At 42.6% G+C, this 27,373-nt stretch overlaps 2 protein-coding genes across 12 annotated transcripts in view; one reads left to right on the forward strand and one right to left on the reverse strand.

Annotated features, from left to right (window-relative positions):
* FAM81A (family with sequence similarity 81 member A) overlaps window positions 1–20,360 on the reverse strand; it is a 129,754-nt gene extending 109,394 nt beyond the window's left edge. For 2 of the 4 annotated variants that reach the window (XM_084968900.1, XM_005659549.4), the window contains exon 1: window positions 19,901–20,360. The gene's annotated coding sequence lies outside the window, so the exon portion shown is untranslated. The remainder of the gene's footprint in view (window positions 1–19,900) is intronic. The other 2 variants (XM_084968910.1, XM_001928540.6) reach the window with 1 other exon arrangement.
* The window catches only part of MYO1E (myosin IE), a 224,024-nt gene continuing 216,801 nt past the window's right edge, over window positions 20,151–27,373 (forward strand). For 7 of the 8 annotated variants that reach the window (XR_014810374.1, XR_014810375.1, XR_014810376.1 and 4 more), the window contains exon 1: window positions 20,151–20,520. Coding sequence is in view for 2 of the 8 variants with exons in the window: in XM_003353343.6 (XP_003353391.2) it covers window positions 20,518–20,520 (3 nt within the window). In the remaining 6 variants the exon portion in view is untranslated. Of the gene's footprint in view, window positions 20,803–27,373 lie in introns of all 8 variants that reach the window. The other variant, XM_021073512.2, reaches the window with a different exon arrangement.

Genomic DNA, 27,373 nt, shown 5'->3' on the forward strand with positions numbered 1-27,373 from the left:
ATCCTTAATCCACTGAGCGAGGCCAGGGATGGAACCCACAACCTCATGGTTCCTAGTCAGATTCGTTAACCACTGCGCCATGACAGGAACTCCGATAGTTCCTATTTTGACTGCTAGTGAAAACAGGGATTTTGAAATAGATATGTATTACTATGAGGGAAGATGCCAAGGTCTACACAACGGGAAAAGTCTACTGGAAGAGACAATCTAGTTTTCAAGGGAAGGTTTTCTTTTCATTTTCTCTATGGCCCCATATGACATCTCTCTCTCTCTCTCTTTTTTTTTTTTTTTGTCTTTTAGGGCCACACCAGTGGTATATGGAGGTTCCCAGGCTAGGGGTCTAATCGGAGCTACAGCCGTCGGCCTAGGCCAGAGCCACAGCAATGCAGGATCTGAGCCTCATCTTCGACCTACACCACAGCTCACAGCAATGCCAGTTCCTTAACCCACTGAGTAAGGCCAGGGATCGAACCCACATCCTCATGGATGCTAGCCAGGTTCGTTAACCACTGAGCCACGACGAGAACTCCCCCATATGTCATCTCTTTAAGACCTCAGGTGTCCTTGGGTTTTCTGTCTCACACATTAAGGAGGTTTTGTTATTGAAGAAATTAAAGAAGACTGAAAATTTGGGGACTCATGGATGTAGGATTGCCAGAGTTAGCAAATTTTTTAAAAAGGTATTCTGTATTTTATCTGGCAATCCTACATGGATGTCAATTTATCATCCAGTAAAACCCAACCCAGGGGTTGACTTATGTTTTGTGATTTTTGGTGGTGTCACAAAATTCATGTTCCAGATCTTCTCAGAGAGAGAAATATGCTGCAGAACTTGCATTTGATTTCTCAGGGTTCATAGTTATCAGGGGGCTCTTTTACCCTGAGTCATGTTGGGTAGACATCAAAGCAAAATGGATTTTGGAGGTTAGACTCCAATCCAAAGGCCCTGAGATAATTTCCTCCCTTGAGGACTCTCTTCATTATTATGTCCTGGTACTATCGATAGAGCACTGCATATCCCCTCACTTCCCCTCCCTGATCCTAAAATGTGCCTTCACTAATGGAAACACCGCAGGCTCTCCACAGAGGAAGAGATGGAGTAAACTATGGCTTCCTAATGATAATATTATGAGAACCCAGTGCATTCTGGCCTCCTGGGCTCTATTTTGTTCAACCCATAATATTCAGGAGCTTTATCATTTCTCTTTCCAAGCTCCCAATGGCATTTCCCAGGAACCTTACATTTGAAATGAAAATGGAGGTGGTGAAGCAAGTATTAAGTTAATGATATTTAGCTCAAAATCAGGACAGTGTATTTACTTCCAAGTGTGTTTTTTTGGTGAGGATGACAGAGATAGACTTCAGAGAAAGGTAAGATGTTGTAATCTCACCAACTGCCCAACCCTGAAATATTTTCTTCTGTAGAGAAGGCAATTTGTTTGTTTGTTTGTTTGCTTGCTTGCTTGACTGTGCATGCAGAAGTTCCTAGTCCAGGGATCGAACCTGTGGTACAGTAGCAACCTGAGCCACAGCAATGATGATGCTGGATCCTTAAGCCACTGAGCCACGAGAGAACTCCCAGAGAAGGTCTTGATATAATGCCTTATGTGTGAGTTTATGAACCCCTCTCCAGAATTTTTGTGTTCCGTCTTTACACCCTTACTGGCTGAGATCACATGGAACCAGCTTTCACAGCAGAGTCTTTCAGAGCCTAGTAGCTAAAATAGCAAAGGAGAAGCTAGATACCTATCTCAATGTCAGAGCACACCTGCCTCCCTCCAGCCTGAGTCAGGGGGGCAGAAGGGACTGCACTGCAGTTCCAGCCCCAGGGCCTCAGCTCAGCTCCCAAGCACCCCCCCACCACATGCCCTCTTGAGATGGAAGTTCTCCACTCCTGGCCTGCAGAGATGCCCCAGCTCACATCTGGGCCCACATCGCTTGAGAAGGGTCAGGAGACTTCAGGGTGATATAGTTTGTCTCTGAGCTCCTAACAGGACCAACTGCACCTGATTGACAGGCGCAGAGACAAAAGGCATAGGGTTCCTTCTCCAGGCCTTGGGCATCTTCAGCTATCCTCCTTCCCCTCCCCCTCTGCCTTCCAGCCGAGGTATCAGAAAGGTTATTTGTGACTAAACAAGGAAATTAAAATTTCTACTGATAAGCTCTGCCTTTAAGGGTCCTCCCCCTTGGTGCTCATCCCAACAGTTCAGAAAGCTGCAGGGACAGAGGGACACTTTGCTTCATATCAGAAGCCAGCCAAATCACCATGAGCATGGGGGGCGGGGGACCATGTCCCCTGAGATCCCCCAAAACCTTGTTTAGCAGAGGAGACTAAGGTGGCATCAATAACATTTAGAAGACATGAAATCCACTCCCCTGTCTCCTAGCAGTACTGGCTGTTAATAAATGGTGACCTTGACCTTGAATTTCCCCAAATTATCTAGGGGAAGAGCTACAAAGATTATGAGTTAAGAGTTCCCACTGTGATGGCTGAAGGGCCCAATGTTGTCTCTGTGAGGATGTGGGTTCGATCCCTGGCCTTGTTCAGTGGGTTAACGATCTGGTGTTGCCACAAGCTGCAGTGTAGGTTCAGATGTGGCTCAGATCCATTGTTGCTGTAGCTGTGGCTCAGGCCACAGCCGCAGCTCTGATTTGACTCGTGGCGTGGGAACGCCCCTATGTCGCAGGTGTGACTGTAAAAAGAAAAAGGAAGAAGATTATGAGTTAGGAATGAACTGTTTGGCAACCCCCTGTTTTTCTGAACAACACACAGAACCCCAAAATTCTCTGCCCCAACACCCCCAAGCTTGCTTCCAGGCCCAGAGCAGGCCTTTTCCAGGTCAGTCCTTCTGGCTTAGGGGGCTTAGGAGGTCCACTATGAGCAGGTATAGGGGTCCCAGGCTTAGGGGGTCCACTATGAGCAGGTATAGGGGGCAGTGAAGGAACTTGGATATGCAGGCTGGGGATTCCTTATGGATAGCCAAGGGACCCCTGCCGACACGTAAAGGGCTGAGTGGAGAGTGGGAAGGTAGAGGGAAGCAGGATGAGGACTGAAACACGGGCTCTTCTCCCTGTGCCGCCACGTCTTACAAGGAGTCCAAGAGTTCTACATTCAAACTCTTGGACTAAGGAGTCCAAGAGTTCTACATTCAAACTTGGACTTCCAGGTGTCAAGAGTTATCTTTGTCAAGGCAAGAGGATAGAGCACATTTAATGCTTTCCTAGTTTGATCTATAACTTTATGATATTGAGACATATGGTTGGTGGGCCTCCATTTGTGCTCCTGTCTTGGGGCCTTCAACACCCCCCACCCCACCCGGCTATCTTCTGGGAGAGAAGCCTTCACAGCCCACACAGCTCAGTGGTCCAGCCAAACCCACATGCTGAACATCCTCACATCTGTCCCACTCTTTGAATCGTCCTATCTCAACTCCTTAGAGTGGTCAGATCTTACACTGAGTTAGGGATTCATCCTTATGGCCACATATTTGTACAAAATCTATATTAGTTTCCATGTCTGTGTTGCTTAGGGCATTAAGAGTATAAATTTTTGTCTTTGTTTTGGGCTGCGCCTGCAGCATACAGAAGTTCTGGGGAGTTCCCGTCGTGGCGCAGTGGTTAATGGATCCGACTAGGAACCATGAGGTTGAGTGTTCAATCCCTGCCCTTGCTCAGTGGGTTAACGATCCGGCGTTGCCGTGAGCTGTGGTGTAGGTCGCAGACGCGGCTCGGATCCCGCGTTGCTGTGGCTCTGGCGTAGGCCGGTGGCTACAGCTCCGATTCAACCCCTAGCCTGGGAATCTCCATATGCCGCGGGAGCGGCCCAAGAAATAGCAACAACAACAAAAAAGACAAAAGACAAAAAAAAAAAAAAAAAAAAAAAAGAAGTTCTGGGACCAGGGTTTGAACCTGCTCCACAGCAGTGCCAACACCAGATCCTTAACCCACTGAACCACCAGGGAACTCCAAGAGTATAAATTTTATCCAGCTTTCAGCGACCATTACATGAATTCAATTGAACCAGGAGCCTCGGAGACATGCCTGAAAAAGATGAGGTAGTTCATATTTGGCTGACAACCCACCTTGTGTTTTATTGGGCAGTACGTGCCAGCTGAGGAAGAAGAGAACAACAAGACACAAGAGGCTCCAGGAGGCAATTTGGGGGGAAATGGGATGAAGCAACTGCTCGGAGAGGGAGTTTGAAGAAAACTCAGAGGTGTGTACACACAGGTATTTTAGGCAAACGCTCTCTGCGTTCTGAGGAACTTGCCTCACTTTCCCCAAGAAAAGACAATAAACTCTCCATTATTAGATTGTTTATGGACTTGGATTTGTTTGTTTGTTTTGGAAAGTGACCAAGGGAGGGGACCCTGTGTGGAATCTGGCCTGACGACGATCTTGGAGTGATGGCAGGAGCCACAAAGAGCCTATTTAGGTTAACTAAATACAAGGAACACTGGGCATCTGATTCTCCTTCCCCAGAGCTGACAGTGTGAAGGCTTCAAAGGAGGTGACCACATAGCTGAGATAGAACTTAGGGGTAGCGGCCGCAGGGTCACTTGGGGCTTCCTGGAAGATGAACTCAGAGAGGGATGAGCAGTGTGCTTGGCCTTGGTCCACCACACCCTCTGCTTTCAAGTATGCACGTTGGTTGTTTTTCTGTTTTCATTATGGAAGTAGTTCATGCTCATTAAATAAAATGTGAACAATATAGAAAAAATTAAAGAGAAATCATCCATAGTCCTACCATCCCAATCCCATCAATGCAAACATTCATTATATTTTCCTCAAGGCTTTTTGTTGTTATTGTTCTTTGTATAGATGGTGTGCGTGCATGCGTGCGTGTGTGTGTGTGTGTGTGTGTGTGTGTGTGTGTGCACGATGCAGAGTGGAGGGGTAGAGAAAGAGAGGCAGAGAGTAGAGGGGTAGAGAGAGAGATTTATTTTAACATAATTGGACCCAGTTTCCCAAAGCATCGTTTTTAAGGCAACTGGGTTAATGTGACTTTAAAGCACTAAAATGAGTCATTTTATGATTACTGGGCAACTTCATGAGGTTTGGTGAAAACAAAGTTGATTTTCCTTTATCCTAGCATCAGGAATCACCTACCCTAATCTTCAGCTGCTCTTCTAATGGTTCATGCTCAGTGGAAAGCATAACAGGATTCAAATCAAGAGATACAGGAGTTCCCACCATGGTGCAGAATCCGTCTGCAGCAACTTGGGTCACTGTGGAGGTGCAGGTTTGATCCCCGAGCCGGCAGGGTGGATTAAAGCATTGCTGCAGTTGTAGTGTACGTCTCAGCTGCGGCTGGGATTCAGTCCCTGGCCCAGGAACTTAAATATGCCATGGGTGCAGCCATTAAAATTAAAAAAAAAAAAAGATAGAGATGTAAAGGTAAGAAATATAACCAAGGCACACGCTGTTATGACTTCAATACTTTGATAAATTATTATACAAACCTGGGTCCTTTAATAACAAGAGACCTATCTATGACTAAGGTTAAAGAAGTTAAAAATCAGATTTAATCATTTGAATTTTCCATTAAGTCTTGTCATAAAATGGATTAAGATTTGATTTTTGTGGTATAAGTCACTTTGCATTTACTTGGTGACTCTTCTCAAAGATGAGCAGTGGATGAGACCTGACATAGCTGAGGATGGAATATCAGCAGCATATGAGAAGCATCGTAAATTGCATTTTACATTGAGCAAAGAATGGGAACCCAAATTCATTCTGCCACAGTTCCGAAGAGACCAAAAAGAACTCTCAGCTCATTATTTTCTCAGTGAGTTTGAGAAAATGTCCTGGGGAGAAACATTTCCAGTTAACTCAATAAGCTTTCATACCCCTGGGCTTTTGCTTATGCATATCCTAAAACCAAGATGATCCTATGCAAATTCTCTATTTTTTTTTCTAAATCAATTTTTAAGGCCAGCTAGCTCATATGCCACCAGCCCAGGAAGCCCTTCTGGATTTTCAAAATCTTTGCATGATCTTTATTTAGGCTTTGTATTTATTCCACCATGTGGAGCAATGTATTTTGCTTAATAGCATTTTATTTTTTAAATTTATCTATCTATTTATTTATTATCTTTTTTTTCTTAGGGCCGCATCTATGGCACATGGAAGTTCCCAGGCTAGGGGTCAAATTGGAGCTGCAGCTGATGTCCTACACCACAGCCACAGCAATACTATATCCGAGTCACATCCATAACCCACACCACAGCTCACGGCAATGTCAGATCCTTTAACGGATTGAGCAAGGCCAGGGATCAAACCCGAATCCTCATGGACACTAGTCGGACTCTTAAACCGCTGATCCACAATATTTTAAATCCCTTAATAATATTTTAAAACATTTTTGAGTAACATGTTTACAATGGTTCAAAAAAATCAAGCAATATAAAACATATCCTGCATACACTCTTCCCTGCTCCTGCTCCCACATTTCACTGCTGTAAGTTTCCTGTGTCTTTCCCAAAGTTTCTTCATGCAAACATAAATACAAATCTATTATTTCTCCATCCCTGTTTTCTTACATGATAGCTACCTTGATATACATACTATTCTGTACTTTGCTCTTTTCATTTCAGCTTAATACATCTTGGAAATCATTCCCTATCAGTTCAGAGAGAAAATCCTCATTCTGTTTTTTTTTTTTTTTTTTTTGTCTTTTTGCCATTTCTTTGGGCCGCTCCCGCGGCATATGGAGGTTCCCAGGCTAGGGGTCGAATCGGAGCTGTAGCCACCGGCCTACGCCAGAGCCACAGCAACGCAGGATCCGAGCCGCGTCTGCAACCTACACCACAGCTCACGGCAACGCCGGATCGTTAACCCACTGAGCAAGGTCAGGGACCTAACCCGCAACCTCATGGTTCCTAGTCGGATTCGCTAACCACTGCGCAACGACGGGAACTCCTCATTCTGTTTTAAAAGCATTTTAAAATTTCAAAAATTCTATTCTATGTTGTCTCCTAATAGGTTTAACCAGTTCCACAAATGATAGACATTTGGGTTGTTTCCGATCTTTTGCTATGCCAGTGATGCTTTGACGACATATGTTAACTTGCACTGTGTATGTACATCTTTGGATCAATTCCCAAAAGCAGAATGGCGGGTCAGAGATTGCACAATTTTGTAATGTTGCTAGATAGCACCAAATTGCTTTCTATAAGGGTTTCTACCTATTTATACTCTCACCAAAAATATAGAAGAAACTGGTTTCCCCACAACCTTGCTGACAGATAAGTTGGGAGAGAAGATTTAGAAAAGAGCAGTTCGGTATCAAAAGCAACAATAGGACAACTAGATGAAGACTGCAAAGGTACAGACAACGTCAGAACTGACATCTCCCCTGAGGTTCCAGCAGTATCTCCCAGAGATGCCTGGAGATTTCTCCCAAAGATCTCTGTTAGCTCTAAGTGAACACATCTAACTTGGGCTTTTTTTAATTTTTAATTTTTATTTTTTATTTTTGTCTTTTTTTAGGGCTGCACCCATGGCATATGGAGGTTCCCAGGCTAGGGGTGGAATGGGAGCTGTAGCCGCCAGCCTATACCACAGCCACAGCAACTCGGGATCCAAGCCACGTCTGCAACATACACCACAGCTCATGGCAATGCCAGATCCTTAACCCGCTGAGCTAGGTCAGGGATCGAACCTGCAACCTCATGGTTCCTAGTCAAAGTTGTTAACCACTGAGCCACAATGGGAACTCCCACATCTAACTTGGAATTAACTGAAATTGGAACCTTTTTGTTCCTACCAATGGAATAACCATTTTTTCACATTTGAAATCTTATAGGATTGAATATTAACCATAAAAAAGAATGAAATAATGCCACTTGAAGCAATATGGATGGACCTAGAGGTTATCATACTAAGTGAAGTAAGTCAGACAGAGAAAGACAAATACCACGTAATATCACTTATATGAGGAATCTAAAAATCTAGATAAATACCACACGATATCACTTATGTGTGGAATCTATTCTATTCACAAATGAATTTATTTCTGAAGCAGAAAGAGACTCATGGACATAGAAGACAAACTAAGAAACTTATGGCTACCAAAGCTGAAAGGGAGGTGGGGGAAGGGATAACTTAGGAGGCTGGGATTAACATACATATACTACTATATATAAAAGAGATAACTTGAAAAAGACACATGCACCCACATGTTCATTGCCGCACTACTCACAGTAGCCAAGACATGGACACAACCTAAATGTCCATCGACAGATGATTGGATTAAGAAGATGTGGCATATATACACAATGGAATACTACTCGGCCATAAAAAAAGAAAAAATAATGCCACTTGCAGCAAACATCGATGGAACTAGAGACTCATACTAAGTGGAGTAAGTCAGAAAGAGAAAGACAGATACCATGTGATTTCACTTATATCTGGAATGTAATATATAGCACAAATGAACCTTTCCACAGAAAAGAAAATCATGGACATGGAGAACAGACTTGTGGTTGCCAAGGGGGAGGGGGAGGGAGTGGGAGAGACTGGGAATTTGGGGTTAACAGATGGAAACTATTGCTTCTGGAATGGATAAGCAATGGGATCCGCTGTATAGCACTGGGAACTATGTCTAGTCACTTGTGATGGAGCATGAAAATGTGAGAAAAAAGAAGGTATACATGTATGTGTGACTGGGTCACCTCGCTGTGCAGTAGAAAATTGACAGGAAATCAGCTATAATGGAAAAAATAAACATCACTATTAAAAAAAATAAAATAGATAACCAACAAGGGCCTATGTATAATACAGGGAACTATACTCAATATTTTATAATAGCCTATAAAGGAGAAGATTCTGAAAAAGAAAAAAAATATATACATGTATAACTGAATCACTGTGCCGTAAGCCTGAAACTAACATGATATTGTAAATCAACTACACTTCAATAAAAAAAAATAAAAATTTTTCTTAACAAAGGGACTGTGAACAACAAAAAAATCTTGCAGGAGAGAGTATGGGCAGGCAGACTTTAGCTTTTTATTTTATAAATTCTAAATTCACATGCTTTATTTTGTAATAAGAGGCATATATTTCTTTTGCAATTTAAAACCAAGTATAATGTACAAACAAAAGTGGAAGTTCTTTTTCTTTTTTTTTTTTTTTTTTTTTTAGGGCCACATTCGAGGCATATGGAGGTTCCCAGGCTAGGGGTCCAATTGGAGCTGTAGGTGCTGGCCTACACCACAGCCACAGCAACACCAGATCTGAGCCTTATCTGTGACCTACAATGTAGCTCACAATGCCGGATCCTTAACCCAATGAGTGAGGCCAGGGATCGGACTTGTGTTCTCACAGATGCTAATCAGATTCATTTCCGTTGAGCCAGAATGGGAGCTCCAGGTGTTAACAGTTTTAAATAACTTAGCTTTATAAGGAAATTAATCAAGAAAAAAGCATTATTTCCACTTAATAAATTATCCCTAAGCATCACCTTCCCTGGCCCCACTCTCATACCCATTCCCAGTTTTGTTTTTTGTTTTTGTCTTTTTGCCTTTTCTTGAGCCGCTCCCACGGCATATGGAGGTTCCCAGGCTAGGGGTCGAATGGGAGCTGTAGCCACTGGCCTACGCCAGAGCCACAGCAACACGGGATCCGAGCCACGTCTGCAACCTACACCACAGCTCACGGCAACGCCGGATCGTTAACCCACTGAGCAAGGGCAGGGACCAAACCCGCAACCTCATGGTTCCTAGTCAGATTCGTTAACCACTGCGCCACGATGGGAACTCCCCATTCCCAGTTTTTAAAATGAAAAAAAATTAAAAAATAACTCCTAATGAGATGTTCAAGTAAGCTATTAGAGCTGGGATACTATTTTAGGGCATATTTATATAGTTAGGATTTATGATAGCTGCATGATATTTTTGTGTTATATTTTTGAACTCACTGAGGTCCTTTATAACATAAAAGTATGCACTTATATCCATTTTATACCATTTGGAGCAAAACTGTACTATCTTAAATTACAGAAGCCTAAAATTTCCATAGCTGCTTTTAGAATCACACTCTAGGTCAAATATATAATTCATTTGTTACCAATGCCTTATTGAAGAATCCTTTTATGGGAAGCTATTAGCAACTTTGGCTTTATTTTGGGATTTCCAGGAATTTAACATAGTGAAAGGAAGGGGTCATCTCCCGGTGTCCTTGACCTTTGCACATTTGCTTTTGTACAGATAAGGACACTGTACCTTAATGTACACGATCCATCTTTCCTCTACAGCACCAGGCAATAAGCCAGGAAACAAAGGAACATTTTGATGGATCTCATGCGGTTGCTTCCTGCAGGCTCAGCTCACAGTTCATGTTCCTCTGTGCCAATCTTTCTCAGCCTTGCAGCATTTATTCAACTATATTCCTAAGTTGCATTTAGCCTTGTTCCTTTATCAAAATTAGTGAAATATGAGGAAAATATAAATGCAAACATCAGTCAACAGAAGTGTAGTTCTCATAAACTTTGAACAATTGAAATATAGAAGGAAATCATTAGATGTGCTCAGGTGGTGAATCTTTAGCCTCAATAATGACAGCTCATACTGAGAACTCTTTATGCGTTAGTCACTGTTCTAATTACTTTACATGGCTTAACTCATTGAATTTTAATAGATGGTGGAGGTATTATTGTTATTACCTCTGTTTTACAGATAAGGAAAAACTATGCATGTTCCGTAGGAGGTAAACGGCCTGACCCAAATTGAAAAGCTGCCTTTTATTTATTCGTTTGTTTTTAATTTTTTGGGCCCCACCCTGGCATGTGGAAGTTCCTGGTCCAGGCACTGAACTCTCTCCACAGCAGAGACCCAAGCCGCCACAGTGAAAACGCCGGATCTTTAACCTGCTGCGCCACAAGGGAAATCTGGAAAGCTGCCTTTCAGACTTTAGATGGTCAGCTCTACTCAGCTGGGGGACGGAGAAGCTCGGATTTGGAGAACATCTACCAAATTCTGTAATTAGAACTTAAGACTATATCTAAGAGACAAGGCACAACTAGGAATTTTAGACTGTATTTTACCTCTCTGAAAATAGAACTCTCTCCTTAAAATACACAAATCTATTTCTGAATTTGATATATCTAACATGGGTGTGTATTTTCAGGAGCATGTTGTGTATCAAGGTAGGAAGCCCCTGTGTTGTTGTGTATGTTTTTGCTGTACGTGGAATGATAGGGCTCCCATGGGGACAGGGTGCTTGTCTTAAGGTTCTCTAGCACCTACAGCAATGCTCAGCAAACATCTGTTGTAGCAGCAAGTGAGAATAGTAGTGGTTTGGAAACCATGCTACCAACATGCAGAACACCAACACCAAGACGCACTCTATTCAAAGTGACTCCCCTGTTGATAACGGGGGAGGTTATGCACGTGTGGGGGCAGGTGTATGGGAAATCTCTGTACTTTCCCCTCAGTTTCTCTGTGACCCTAAGAGTGCTCTAAAAGATTAAAAAAAAAAAAAGCATATCCCCCAAGTGTTTATAACAATAACTTGAAAAATATGTCATTTTAAACACACACACGTCTATGTATATAAACAAACAGTAACAGGCATACATAAACACACCTTTATAAGTGCATGATAATAAAGGCAAAACATATGTCACATCTTAAACATAAATGCATTGATAGGTGTATGACAATATAAAGTTGAAATGACTATGACTGCTGTAAAACCTAGCCATTTTTTCTCTAATGAAGAGGTGAATGAAACTTCCCTCCTGGCCTTACCAAGAAAATTGTGTATAAATTAAAGTAGCAGAAAGATGCTATTGGCAAATGGCTGTGTGCCCCTAAGATGGACTGTCCCTTCCTCAGAAACATCCCCATCCACCATCTCTTTTTGTCCAGATTCATTGTCATTTTTTAAAAATAAATTTTATTGTAGTTTCCATCGTGGCACAGTGGAAATGAATCTGACTAGGAGCCGTGAGGTTGTGGGTTCGATCCCTGGCCTCGCTCAGTGGGTTAAGGATCTGGCATTGCTGTGAGCTGTGGTGTAGATCACAGATGCAGCTCAGATCTGGCTTTGCTGTGGCTGTGATGTAGGCCAGCAGCTGTAGCTCTGATTGGATCCCTAGCCTGGGACCTTTCATATGCTGCAGGTGCAGCCCTAAAAAGCAAGAATAAATAAATAAATAAATAAATAAATAAATTCATTTTATTGGGGCATAGTTGATTTACAATGTTGTATTATCAGCATCTCTTCTTGATAGGCAGTAGCTTTAGGGCACCACCCTTGTGACAGCATTTGCTTGGAATGTGACTGTACAGATACCTGGTCTAAGTAGAGTCTTCCATAGGCCATCCAGTGACCTATGACCTGGATGGTATGGTTCGAAAATTTGAGCTGGTTGAGTCAGCTTCTCTTTCTTTCTCTCCCTCCCTTTACCCCCAACCCTCTGGAACTCGAATCCAGAGATCATGAGGGAAATTTCCAGTAAGCAGTGGGCAGCATAGCTAAAAAGGTGGGCTGGGGCCTGAGTCAGGATCATGACAAACTAAAGACAGGTTGCAAGCTGAAAATTATGGGAGGAGGAGCAACTATGAGTAAATGGGAGAAGCTTGAAGAGACAGAGAACCCAAGAAGCCAGAAAAGAACAAAGACCATATACATGAAACTCTACCCTCCTTTGTATTGTTTTTTCTTGGGCTCTGGGGCATATGTACCATTAAAATATTTTTCTCATGAAGCAACCCATGTGGGAATTTTTTTGTTTTTCTTTTTGTTTTCACTCCTTCTTATCAAAGGAGACTCTTTTGAAATAGCAGGTAGCAGGAGGGGAAAAAGTCTGATAATGGAGGATATAAATTTTTTTTTAAAAAACAACAAAACCAAAAAAGACAAGATAACTGTACAAGTACAGCAGTCCAGGGTCATACAGTATAGTGGCAAAGAGTGGTTCTATTCAATAGTCCCCAAGGACCTCAGCTGAGCACAACTCTGTGTGATAATCGATATTTATAGTAATGACCTTGAGTCTTCAGGCACAGGCTGCCTGACATTCAGCATATTTTTCAAAAGCAATGAAGCATGTAGAAAAAATTTTCCTTCAAGTTAAAAAAAAAAATTAGATGCTTAAAAAAGGCCAGGCTCATGCAGTTATGTGTTATTTTTTTTTAGTTTGTTAAATGCATATATTTATTTACACATGCCTTGCCTTGTGTAACCTAGCAAAGGTTAAAGATGACTTGAAAGAATACACAAAATCCAAGAAGATAGTGTCAGTTGACAGTAAAGGGGAAGAAGAAAGAAAACCAGGCTGTGGTCACACTGTTGATCCAGGGCAGTCAATTATCAGCAAAGCTCCCTTCAATGGGTCACCTCACTTCTTGATAATCATGGGACACCTTAACTAGTATTACTTATTATTTAATCTTTTTTTTTTTCCCCTAAGGGCCGTACCTGTGGTATATGGAAGCTCCCAGGCTAGAGGTCGAATTGGAGTTGCAGCTGCCAGCCTATACCACAGCCACTGCAACACTGGATCCAAGACACACCTCCTGGCAATACCTGATCCTTAGCCTAGTGAGTGGGGCCAGGGATGGAACCCACATCCTCATGGATACTAGTTTGTTACTGCTGAGACACAAATGGGAACTCCCATTTGATATTTTTTTTTTTTTTTTTTGGTCTTTTTAGGGCCACACCCACAGCATATGGAGGTTCCCAGGCTAGGGTCTAATAGGAGCTATAGCTGCTGACCTATACCACAGCCACAGCAACACAGGATCTGAGCTGAGTCTGCAACCTACACCACAGCTCACAGCAACACCAGATCCTTAACCCACTGAGTGAGGCCAGGGATTGAACTCAAGTCCTCATGGATACTAGTTGGATTTGTTAGCCACTAAGCCATGAGGGGAACTCCATATTTAATCCTTTTTTAATCTGGAGAAAGATCAAGGTTTATCTTCTGAATGTAAAAATCAAACAAACAGGAAGAAAGAAAATACTGGCTTACATTAAAGAAAAACATAAAAATAAATGTATGTATATACGTGTACATTTAATAAGCTGTCAATTTAAATGTATATTTAAGTAATTTCTTTCCCTTTATTTTGGTAAAATAACTGTTACTTTATAACAAAAACTATATTAATCAGAAGGAGTATCATATTATTGCATTGCTGAAATTCTCTGCAATGTCCTTTCTACAAATCAATATTAACATATTAGAAGAACAAAAAATGTTTGGAATTAAACTCTCTATACAAATGGAATTCATATTCCCATAACAAAGCAAGAAATTTTTTTTTTTAGAAAACAAATTTATGATTACCAAAGGGAAAGGGGAAGAGGGATGAATTAGAAGTTTGGCATTAACAGATACATACCACTATATATAAAACGGATTAACAAGGACCGACAGGAGTTCTTGCTATGGCACAGTGTGATAGGTGGCATCTTGGGAGCACTGGGACACAGGTTTGATCCCTGGCCGGGCACAGCTTCAGTGTAGGTTACAACTGTTGCTCTGGATCTGAGCCCTGGCCTAGGAACTCCATATGCTGCGGGGCAGCCAAAAAGGAAAAAACAAAACAAAACAAAAAAACAAGGACCTACTATATAGCACAAGGAACTATATTTAATATCTTGTAATAACTTATAATGGAAGAGAATCTGAATCACTTTGCTGTACACTAGAAACTAATGCAACATTGTATACTTAAAAAAAAAACCCTAAAATAGTAAGTTTCCATTGTGGCGTTGTTGTGATGCAGCAGAAGTGAGCCCATCTAGGATCCAAGAGGATGGGGTTTCCATCCCTGGCCTTGCTCACTGGTTTGAGGATCTGGTGTTATGGTGAGGTGTGGTGTAGGTTGCAGACACGGCCCAGATCCCACGTTGCTGTGGCTGTGGTATAGGCTGGCAGCTGTAGCTCTGGACCCTTAGCCTGGGAACCTCCATATGCCACTGAGTGCAGACATAAAAAGCAAAAAATAAAAATAAAAAATTTAAAAATTTAAAAAATTAAAATAAGTAAAACAAAAGCAAGAATTTTTCTAGGAGTCTGGTTTGGAGAGGCCCCTAGGGTTTTAATAAGTGTGCTCCTATTCAAACTGGGCCTACATGAGGGGAGTTTTTTATTTTTATTTTTTTGGTCTTTTTAGGGCCACGCCCACAGCATATGGAGGTTCCCAGGCTAGGGGTTGAATCTGAGCACCACAGCCACAGCAACACAGGATCCAAGCCACGTCTGTGACCTACATCACAGCTCACAGCAATGCCAGATCCTTAACCACTGAGCAAGGTCAGGGATCAAACCCGAATCCTTATGGAGTCCTTGTGGATACAAGCTGGGTTCGTTAATCTCTGAGCCATGATGGGAACTCCAGGAAATTTCTTCTAACAGACCTTCCTACTACAGCAGAGTTACTGCTTAGGGCTAAGAGTTTGAGCTTTAGAGTCAGGCAAATATATCTTAAGTGATAGCTTGGGCAAGTTTCTTCAAACTCAGTTTCTAAACTGCAAATGAAGTTACTAGGGTTGTATGGAAGATGAAATAAGATATTATACACTAAGGACTGAGTTCAGTAGCTAATACCTAGTGAACCTAATAAATGATGCCTAATAAAGAAAACTGGCATGCAACTCAGAGGGCCAAGGACTGTCTGATCTCACCCAAGAACTCAGGTCCAATATAGAAACAGAGAGAACCCAGGACATGTCACACTGCTGTGACACAAGCCTCTTGTTCATTACTGTCTTGTTAAAGATTTCTGCCTTCATTTTCCCCTTAACAATTTTTTCTTTAATTGTACTGTTGTGAATGCATTCTGATGTTCTCTTATGGTACTGACATGGAAACTAGTGTCACTGCCCTTATATTATCTCCTTACTGATTATTTCCCAAAATACAAGCGTAGTGATTTTTTTTTTCACTGACAGAGTCATACGGGAATTTGAGCTTTATATATTTTGATTTTTCTCTTTTGTTCCTTTTCATTTTGCCCCAAATAAAACACAGTTAATCATGCCAACGTCTGCATAAAGTCTCATCTGACTAGCTCCATCATGTGTCTAGAATGAGTTTTACAATTTTGAAAGTTGCTGTCCCTTTATTGCTACTATGACCCAAGTAAGAACAAATATCTAGTACTTTGCTGTACAGCAGAAATTATCACAACCTTGTAAATCAACTATACTTCAATAAAACCTAAAAAAAAATTAAGAAAAGCAAAAAAAAAAAAAAAAAAAAGGAAGAAGAAGTACCTGGTAATATATTATCGAGTCCTCTGAAAAATGTGGGTAAATCAAGAAAATGGGAAATACTTCTATTTTAAGAAGTGAGGATTTTTTTAGGGGGTGTAATTTGCCCATCATTCTACAGTGACCATGATTTATCTTTCAAATAGGTCTTTTAGAAATGCAAAAAGGTGTGCAATTAATCATTTCACTGAAATACAGGCATAAACCAGGGCTTGCCCAGGTAAACCAGGATGTATGGTTACTGCAGCCAAAACTGACAATGTGATTCCCTAAGGTGGGGACAGAGCAGAGAGGACCTGAAGGGTTTCTTCATGAAATTACAGGCTCTTCCACATGATCACCCTCTGTATCCTACACTCAAACTGTGAACTAGTGGGTTCTGCCTTGAGAAGTCAAGTGAACTTCTGTGCTTTTAGTATCAGACTCAGTTCTAATCCCTATACCTCAGGGAAAACACAATGATAGAGACAAAGACCCAAGAGAGGCATAACTAATATGATCAAGAGCTATGGGTCCTAATGACTGACAGTTACTGCATCTTTGAGGATTTGGTGAAAGCTATTAATTCTTCCTGAAGAAAACTGGCATGCAATTCAGAGGCCCAAGGACTGTCTGATCTCACCCAGGAACTCAGGTCCGGATCCCTAACCCAGAACACACGGTGTATGTGAAAGGAAAAAGGAACCAAAATTTGCTGACCACTTTTGCACATATTTCATTTCAGACTTACATCAATCTATTTAACAGATAAGGAAACTGAAGCTCAGAGAAATCAAGATCTCACAGCTACTTTGGTGGAAAAGCCAGACTACAAATTCTGGTTTATGAGTATGGAATCCCATAACCTAAGTAGAGCCCACACATAGAAAAAATTCTATATATTTATATTTCAATCTACAAAGGAATACTATTATAGAGGAATTATGTGAAAAACGAACACAAGCAGTTACTTTCATCAAAGTCCCACCTACCAGAGCTGGGAATACTTCTTGAAACTGGAAAGAGATTATTAGGGTGCAAAGAAAAGTAAATGTTAAAAAAAAAACCTTCAAGGAATTCTCATCATTGCTCAGTGGTAACAAACCTGACTAGTATCCATGAGGTTGCAGGTTCCGTCCCTGGCCCTGCTCAGTGTGTTAAGGATCCTGCGTTGCTGAGAGCTGTGGTGTAGGTCACAGATGTGGCTCAGATCCCGAGTGGCTGTGGCTGTGGCTGACCCCTAGCCTGGGAACTTCCATATGCCATGGGTGAGGCCCTAAAAAAACAAAGTCAAAAACAAACAAAAAACCTTAAAGTGGGAGTTCCCATTATGGCTCAGTGGGTTAAGATCCCAACTAGTATCTGTGAGGATGCAGGTTCTTCAATCCCTGGCCTCACTTAGTGAGTTAAGAATCCAGGGTTGCCGCATGTTGTGGCTTGGATCCCACATTGCTGTGGCTGCTGTGGCTGTGACAGAGGCCAGCTGCTGTGGCTGTGACAGAGGCCAGCAGCTGCAGCTCTGATCTGACCACTAGCCTGGGAACTTCCATATGCTGTAGCTGTCGCCTAAAAACAAACAAACAAACAAACAAACAAAAAAACCTCAAACACTATTACAATCAACAAGCAGTATTAAAGAAGTAGGTAAATCCAAGACTGACAGGTTGCTAATAGATTATTAAGAGATTTTCAGTGCCTTGTATCCCTAAGTTAATCTTGGAGAAAGCAATTACATCCTTGCCTCTGTCCCTCCAAGCCCATCTCAGTATGACTACTAATCAGGGTTGACCATGGATGGGATGGTGGCTGAGGCAGTATGTCATTTTCCAACCTAAATACTGTTATTTTTTTAAATTAAAAAAAATTTTTATGGCCACACCCGTGGCATATGGAAGCTCCCAGGCCAGAGATTGAATCTGAGCTATAGCTCTGGCAACACCAGATCCTTTAACGCACTGTACCCACCTGGGGATTGAATTCACACCTCTGCAGTGACCTGAGCTGCTATGGTTGGATTCTTAACCCGCTGTGCCCCAAATAAATAGTGTTTCTTTTGTTACCTATAAGCTCAAATTTCCCTTTGGTAACCGCTGTACATTAGTTCTTAAAATATCTGCTTGAATTTTGAAGCTGACATACCCCTGAGGCATGGAATCACGTTTATGTGAGAATGATGAATCATGACTCTATGTACCTAGCCAATGATCACACCTGTATGGACCTAGTACATAATGAGTACTCAACAGATACCTCCCGGTTTTCTGTCCAGTCTGTGCTACAGAATGCTACCAGATGAATTTCCTACACCTCCAAATGTGGCAGTTCCTTGCACAAAACTACTGCTACTTCTTTTTTTTTTTTTTTTTAATTTAGGGCTGCTCCAGAGGCATATAGAGGCTCCCAGGCTAGGGTGCAAATCAGAGTTTCAGCTGTCCACGACAGCAACATGGGATTCAAGCCACGTCTGCAACCTACACCACAGCTCACAGCAATGCCAGATCTCTGACCCACTGAGCAAGGCCAAGGATCAAACTCTCATCCTTGTGGATATTAGGTGGATTTGTTTCTGCTGCACCACAACAGGAACTCCAAAATTCACCCTTTAAAAATGTACAATTCAGTGGTTTTTAGTATATCCACAAAGTTGTACATGAATCACCACTAATTCCTGAATAGTTTCATCGGTAAAAAAACACATACTCATTAGTAATTACTTTCATCCTCCCCTTCCCCAGGTGCTGGCAATCAATAATTTAGCAATTTCTGTTTCTATGGATTTCCCCATTCTCTACTTTCATATAAAAGGAATCATATAATAGGGGGTCTTTTTTCCTGGCTTCCTTCACTTAATGTTTTCAAGGTTCATGTCAGAACATGCATCAGTACTTTCTTCCTTTTTAATGGCTGAATAATATTTCATTCCATGACTACACACATTTTGTTTACCATTCTAAATGAGGATTTTTTTTTTAATTGAAGTGTGGTTAATTTACAATGCTGTGTTACTTTCTGTGGTATAGACAAGAGGATTTTTAACACCCATTTCAACTCCAGGATCCTCTATTCAGGAGACGGGCAACCAACCAAGTTCATAGAGTATACTACAGTAAATCATTATGCTTCACAGTTTTTCTGAGCCCTGAAGTTTCACAGATCTAGGGAGGACCATCCTCTTATGACCCACCTAGTTTACTTCCTGAACCCTGAAAACAATATCGGACTCTCTACCTTTATTTCAGGATTCTGCTTTTCCCCACCCTAATCTTCTCCTAATTGCCCACCTGATTTCTTGATTGCACTACTAATTGTTCTCAACAGATAAATGTTGACTGAGATTGGATGGCACTTTCTTTCCAGGTCTCTCTCCCCTGGCCCTGGCTCACTGCACGTGCAACTTCTCCATCAAAACTCCCCCTCCTCTCCTCCCCCTCCACAAGCCTTCTTTTGTTTTCCAAGGAAATTCAGGTAAAAAAAAGGGTGGGGGAAACGATATTTTTGACTTTCCTCCCAATCCAGACGTTGGAAAGAAAAAGGATTTCCTTTGGGCTGCTGCCACGGCTCTGATCCTTCTGCTGATAAAATATTTCCTTCTTCAAAAAAAAAAAAAAAAGTACAGGAAAATTATACCACTTCGGCCACACCTACTCCAACTTTCGCGTTTAAAGGAAAAAAATTAGAAGTTTACCTCTCTTTCACAGAGTGGTTTTCTTCCTACCAGTTCAGGTCTGGCAGCCGGGAACGAGCTGGGTCAGCAGCGCTCTTTGGAGGCGGGCTTGGAGGAGGACTACAGGATCCAGAGGGCTTTGGAAACTCCGGCAGCTCCAAGCGTGTTGGCTACTACGGTTTCCCTGAGGAGTGACGATGTGAAAACAAACCCTGATTGGTCAGGCCTGAGCTGAATTCTCCATTTATGGACAGATTGCCCAGCCCGAGCCGAGGCTCAGCCAGAAGAGTACGGAGTAAGTGGCTGAAGAAAGAGCGAGGCAAGGCAGCGAGTCGGAGGCGCGCGGAGCATTGCACTCACCTAGGCGGGCGGCGAGCGCCCAGTCTGAGTGGACCCCGGCCCTGGGCAGCATGCGCCCCTCCTGCTAAGTCGCCTCCTTGTCGCCCTCACCTAGCGCCGCCGATCCTGCCTGGATGGAGTCCCCCAAGGGTTCCCATTGGTTCCTGTGAGTGCTTGGGTGTCGAGAGCCTGTTTTTGGCGTAGGGAACCAACTTTTGAAGTTCGCCCAGGAGACTGCATTCCAGCTCCAGCTCCCCGGCAGCCGGACCGGCAGAAGCGCGACTGCGGCGCGAGTCACCATGGTGAGTTGGCCGCGCGGCGTCCCGGGATGCCTGACCCGGGGATGGGGCAGTTAGCCCTGGCGCAGGGCACCCACCTTGGGCAAGCTGCCGAGCCCATGGTTGAAGAAGGTGGACGCTGGAGTCGGCACGTCCCGAGCCCATATTTCCTGCCGCTTTCCTTTAACCGGGCTGAGGGAGAGGGAGTGGGGGCCAAGGAAAACTTTCTTTCAAGTCGTTTTCGGCGTCGCCAAACTTTTCGTGGCCGGGTGGCTATGGCTGCCAGCTGTCGGAAGCCAGAGTATGGTGAGATCTGCTTTCAGGGGCACCGCCCGCGAAGGGGGTCGCTTTTTTCCTGCTGGGAAGGTGGGGGTGGCCGCCCGCGCCCCTCCGCGCGCGCACGCGCGCTCCTCGCTTGCGGCACCAGCGCCGCCGACCCCCGTTCCTCCCCCGGCTGCCGGCAGCGCCGCAGCTGTCCCGCTAGCATCCGCACGCCCGCGGGGGCGGCGCGGCCGCACAAAGGCAGCGGGGCGCCAGGTAGAGCGAGCACCTGGCGGTGGGCTGGCGGCTGCGGGCGAGATTGCCGATGGGCTGTCCGGAGCCACGCTGGCCTGCGCTTCTCCCGGCGCCCGCCGGGATGGTCTTTGCATCAAAAAGGCCAAGTAAACAGCCCCCTCCCTTCCCCAAGTGTGAGGTGGCTGGCACTTTTCGGGTGTACAGCAAACGTTTCGCACGGAAGGAAGTCGAGTTTTGTGTTCTTTTCCTTTGGCACTTTGGGATCCGATGGAAGTGGCTGGCTCCTTCTCTGTGGTTTCTGACTTTTCCTCTACCCCTGCCTCCCCGCCCCGGCTACCCCGCCCCCAGTACTCTTAGCCGCATCCCTTGGGTTTTGGGCTGGTGTACTTTTCTTTCCGAAACACAAAAGCAAGGACTATTTTGAGAAGATTGGCAGGCCATGGGGTGGGGGGGAGTTCTATTACAAGGCTTCATAGTTTCCACACTTGGTTCTTTTCAAGTAATCCGGTTTAGGTCGATGAACTCGTCCTCTTGGTTTGTTCTGTTGTTTTTTTAGTGACTGTGAAGGTGGTGGTAAGTCAAAATGATAACCAGTACAGCACTAATTTAAAAAATCTATTTGCAGGATCACCCTGAGAGAAATGTAGCAAAGGCCATTGGAACTTAAATACAAAACTGTAATGTAGCCCTTGACCCAGTGCTGTGTTTATTCAAAAGAATGATTAAAAACAAACACAAACCTTTAAAAGGTCGTCCTTGACCAAAGCTTTTTCTTTTCACATAGTCCAACATTTTATCTGTAAATAAGTTTTCTCTTTCAGTTTTATGGTTTAAGAAGAAAGCCCACCCTACATTATTTTTGGAACCCCTCTGGAGAACTCCTCCCTTACACTGAGTGTGTGTTTGGGTGGAGCTACCTAATTGGGCCACTGCCTAATTGGCCACTTGAACTTGAGCAATGTGAGTCTTAGGACTTTAGGATTGCTCTAATTATTTTCCATGGTTCAGTACTTCTTCAAAAAAAAAAAAAAAAGTGTTTCTGGAAGAGCTTAAAGAATCTTACTGAATTTAAATACTTGAATGGTACCTTGAGGAAATCACCTTTCCCTTAGGTAACTCATTTTTCATGCTGGAGAGACTAAAAAGTGGTGTAGGGTGCCTTTTCTAGGGACCTGGGAAACTGGACCCTCAACTTGACCCATTGCTGTTGAAGTGGATGGTTGGTGAAGGGGGTGCAGAAGAGGCATGTTCTAAGGAAGACTTTTTTTCCAGAGTGTGTAGGGTGTCTATTGAAGGAAACGGTGTGACTTACCTGTTGATAAGTTCCCTGCCAGCAGCACAGATGGCCGTATTGTGGGCTGCCAGGAGACTATCAGTGCATCCGATATGGTTGCCGAGGCTACGATTCCGTGACAGAAAAGCTGGAACAGCTGGATGTTGTGAAACAGGAGATGTGCCATCCTTCCAGCTACTGGATCTGGAGTAATGTGGAAAAAATTAAGCGAATCATTTCTTCACTGCCTTGGCAAATTAAGTCTGTGCATTAGATATGTCAGGTTGCCTTAGGACCCAACTTTGGTAGCTCAAATAGTCAGAAATCTCAGTTTTATATTTACTATTTGTATTAAGATTCCCTTCGGGCCAAATGAGCCTTCATTTTGTGTTTCACATCTGTCTGAGTCTGCTCAGCTGCATCCCTCAGCTGATTAGAACAGGAAAAGAAGGGGCTTTGCCTCCAGTGGGTGTGGCTTGGTGTCAGCATGGAGAATCTAATTCACCAGGCCCTTGGCACCTGTACTGTGGGTTTCTCTCTCTTCCCTTGTGCACGCTCTCTCTCTCTCAGATCTCTTAGGACATCTGGTAGCACAGGGCACAGGCTCTCCACCTGTACCCAAGGTCCTATCAAGACTCACTCAGTTGTGATTCATAAAGAAGACTGCCATTTTCTGACTCATGAACAAATTGTAAGCTGATAGTTTGCCTCATATCCTTCTCCTGAAAACTCGCTTTGGGACACTCCACCTTTGAAAAAACAAGAACACTACCTGGCAATAGCAATTTGTTTCTTTTCTTTTTTTTTTTTCCGGCAAACTCGAAGAACTGGGGGAAAACAAAACCAAACCCAACTCGTATCTCTGCATGTCCTTATAATTTTAGTATACATTGGTTAGGAGGGTTCACCAATCTCCTTTGACTTTATTATTAATAATAATACCTATCTCAGATTTCCTTGGAATCTGGCTTTGTCATCATCCACAAAGTAAATTCTGCTTTTGTGGCCATGACCGGTTGGACTGTCCAATAGACTGAAACCCATGTCTAGAGCTCGGCTGTATACTTTGGAGCTAGAAATTATGATTCATAAGGCTTTTGTGACTTAGATAAACTGACATATTTGAATACATCTGAATTGGCCACTACCTCAGAATATGTTCCCTTCTTGCATATTCCTTGTAAGTTGCAGATATTACACATAAAAATACACAGGAATAGACTTAGAAACTTAGAAATCTAATGGAACGGACTACAAGGTAGGTAAGTTTCTTTGGGTGAAGGCATGGCATGTGTTTAGAAAGTCTGGAATCCATTTCCAACATGTTTTCTGGGGAAGGTAACCTAGTCCATCCCCACTGATGAGTTTATCAGATTTCTAGGCGTCTCCTGGCCAAAACAATACAGTACAAAACCAAAACAGAAAGGAATGGGATGCAGTCCAGAAAAGTTTTCAAGGAGGTAGAGGGGTTAGGGAAAGAGTGGAATCCAAGACATGGTCTAAGGGCCAATGTGGGTGGGCCAGCCTAGTGGGAGGTGTTTGGCTAGCCCAGGGCAAGGAGTGGATGGAAGAGATGGGGAAGTGGATGAAGCAGATAGTTAGAGAAGCTAAAAGCCACTTCCTCCTTAGTTTTGCTGGGCATTTCACCTTTTTTTTTTTTTTTTTTTTCTTTTTTGAGGGGAGGGAGTGGATTGATTTCAGCTTTACCAGTAGTTGTAAAGTCACATGTCTACAGAGGCCAGGATACAGTTTTTAATGGCATGAGGCTGGCTTCTGGAGAGTAAATATAGAACAAATGCCCAAAAGAGGCATGGTTACTTGCGCCTGGGCTGTGGTCACATTGACCATATTGCCAAATTGTCTGGTTTTTCAAGAGAAGCTGGGAAAGCAGATTTTTTATGCCAGACCTGACAATTTTTAAAAGGGTGATGATGATCACTGAGGGCCCAAACAGGTCAGTTCTTTGCAGCTAGTCAGTTGTGAATCTCTGTGCTTTCTGGGAACCACAGTGCTTTCTTCCATTCACTCAGCAGTGGGAATATCTAAATTTAAGCCACATACCCCGTAACGGCATTAGATTTTTACTGATACATCCACACCTTCCCTCCCATAAGAGAGGGAGTTGCCTGGTATTTTCAGCCCATGGACTCTCTAAGCTATTAAACAGCAGCAATCTGCAGCCAGCTGCTACCATTTGGAGCTGTGAGTGGTGAGGCTGTAAATTGAACTTCTCTTTTTCTTATCCCTTCAACTCCCTCCTCCAATGGAAATGCATCCCCCCCACCTCCATATTGCATGGTGGACCTCTTTTATTACTCCTTTCCCTGAAAGAGACCTCAAATTCATGAGATGCTTCAGGGGCTCCCCTTGAGTCTGGATAATGAACATTTTCATAAATATGACTTGGAATACAACTTTTTGCTCCTGACTTAGTGTTAATGTCATAAGCCCGTTTGAGACTAAATGAAAGCATACTTGAGGAGAGGCCTGAGTCTCATTACTTGATAAGAACTTGTGAAAACTCTTTTCATTGGCTTCAAAAAAAAAAAAAAAAAAAAAAAACAAAAACAAACCAGACATATTTTGAAGCCTTTACACAAATGCAAAACTTCATTATGAACTTCATTATGGCTTATATAGAAATTATATCATCATAATTTTCTAAATTTGAGCCATCTATTTAAAAAATTTTTATTATAACTATTTGACAATGTTCTATTTATTTCTGCTCTATAGCAAAATGATCCAGTTACACATACGTACATTGTGTGTTCCCATTATCCTCCATATAGTTCCTTGGGCTATACAGCAGAATCTCATAGCTTATCCATTCAAAAGCAGTAGTTTGCATCTACATTGACCATTTTTTTTTTTTTTAAACGAAGTTGTAGCAACTTGTGTTTTTATTAGGATGTGATTGAAATGAGTTTCTCCATGGTGAGGCTTTAATATTTTAATTTTTTTTACCATGCTGGGACTTAATAGTTACAGAACAAATAAGAAGTTCAAGGTTAAATGCCAAAGGTATTAAAAATAAACAGCTTGGCCTTATAAGCACATTCTGTAATAATGGTAAACAAATTGTGTTTTGAATTTCAACTTCAGAGTTTGTTTTGGCAGAGATGAAAAGTTTTGGGGCATCTTAGTGAAGGATTTTTTTACATATCTTTATGATGGCCGTACTTGAGAGAAGTCAAACTCTGAGTCGTCCCTGAAAATAGTGACATTGGCTTTGACCCTGTACATCCCAGTGAAGTCAGCCCTCTTTTCTGAGTGGCCGCCATGGGAACACTGTCATTAACATTGTTCAAAGCACTTCCGAGTGGTCGTTTCAGAAACATCTTGTACTTCTTTTACGACCTAAGATGTTCATGTCCAGCCTGATCACATCTTAACAGGTTTTGCGTCAGTTTCCACTCAGCTGTTTCCAGAAATGACATTCTGCCTCAAGGGGGGAAAAATTACTCCTGAAGATGTCCAGTATCATGGGAAAATAGGCTCTGGGGACCAGAAAGGAGGTGGTTCTTCAGAATCAGTACTATAAAAACTGCTCTATTCTTGGGTATTTTGAGTTCTGCTGTGTTAGTTAAAAATTCATTCATGAGACTTTATAATCTTATGCTGCATTGTTAGAACGTAAAACATATATTGTAAAAAGTCCAGAAGAGAGTTTAATAGTCTATCCTAAATCCTTTTGCTTAGCTTCACACTAAGGTCTAGAGGGGTTAAATGGCTTCCAAAGTCTCAGAGCTAGGTGTTTTGGGTTGTTACTTGTTTTTTAGGACCTAGCTGGATCCAGGTGTTTTTTGGTTTGTTTTGCTTTTTAGTTGAAGTATAGTTGATTTACAGTGTTAGGTTAATTTCTGCTGTACAACAAAGTGATTCAATTGTGCATATATGCACTTTTTTCTTTTTTGCTTTTTAGAGCTGCACCTGCAGCAGATGGAGGTTCCAGGCTAGGGGGCCAATTGGAGCTACAGCTGCCAGCCACAGCCACATCAGATCTGAGCTACGTCTGTGACCTACATCACAGCTCACAGCAATGCTGGATCCTTAACCCACTGAGTGAGGCAAGGGATCAAACCCACAACCTCATGGTTCCTAGTCAGGTTTGTTTATGCTGTGCCATGACGGAAGTCCTACATGCACTTTTTAATTATTCTTATCCATTATGGTTTATCTTAGGATGTTGAGATATTTTGAAACCTTTACACAAATGCAAAGCTTCATTATCGTATAGCAGTTCCCTCTGCTATACAATAGGACCTTGTTTATCCATTCTGTATATAATAGTTAGCATCTCCTAACCCCAAACTCCCAATCCTTCCCTTGCCCACTCCCTTCCCCCCGGCAACCAAAAGTCTGTTCTCTGTGTCTGTGAGTCAGCTTGTGTTTCATAGATAGGTTCATTTGCATCTTATTTTAGATTCCACATATAAGTGATATATGGTATCTGTCCTTCTCTTTCTGACTTCACTTCATATGATACTCTCTAGGTCCTTACATGTTGCTGTGAATGGCATTATTTCATTCTTTTTTTATGGCTGAATAGTATTCTGTTGTATATATGTACCGCAACTTCTTAATCCATTCATCTGTTGATGGACATTCAGGTTGTTTCCATGTCTTAGCTATTGTGAATAGTGCTGCTATGAACATAGGGGGTGCATTTATCTTTTTGAATTAGAGTTTTATCTGGATACATGCCCAGGAGTGGGATTGCTGGATCATTTGGCAACTCTGTTTTTAGTTTTGTAAGGAATCTCCATACTGTTTGCAGTATTGGCTGCACCAATTTACACTCCCACCAACAGCGTGGGAGTGTTCCCTTTTCTCCACACCCTCTTTAGCACTTATTATGTGTGGACTTTTTTTTTTTCTCTTTTGGCTGCCCCGCGGCATATAGAGTTCCTGGGCCAGGGATCAGATCCAAACTACAGTTGAAATCTACACTGTTTCTGTGCCAACACCAGATCCCTAACCAACTGTGCTGGGCTGGGGATTGAACCTATGTCCCAGGGATCCAGAGATGCTGCTGATCCTGTTGCGCCACAGCCAAACTTCTGTGTGTCTTTTGATGACGGCCAT

The sequence above is a fragment of the Sus scrofa genome, chromosome 1, assembly GCF_054392235.1.
Source record: "Sus scrofa isolate SSC_HxYL_T2T_F1_AM1 chromosome 1, Sscrofa_HxYL_maternal_Yorkshire_Landrace_v2.0, whole genome shotgun sequence".
Taxonomy (NCBI): Eukaryota; Metazoa; Chordata; class Mammalia; order Artiodactyla; family Suidae; genus Sus; species Sus scrofa.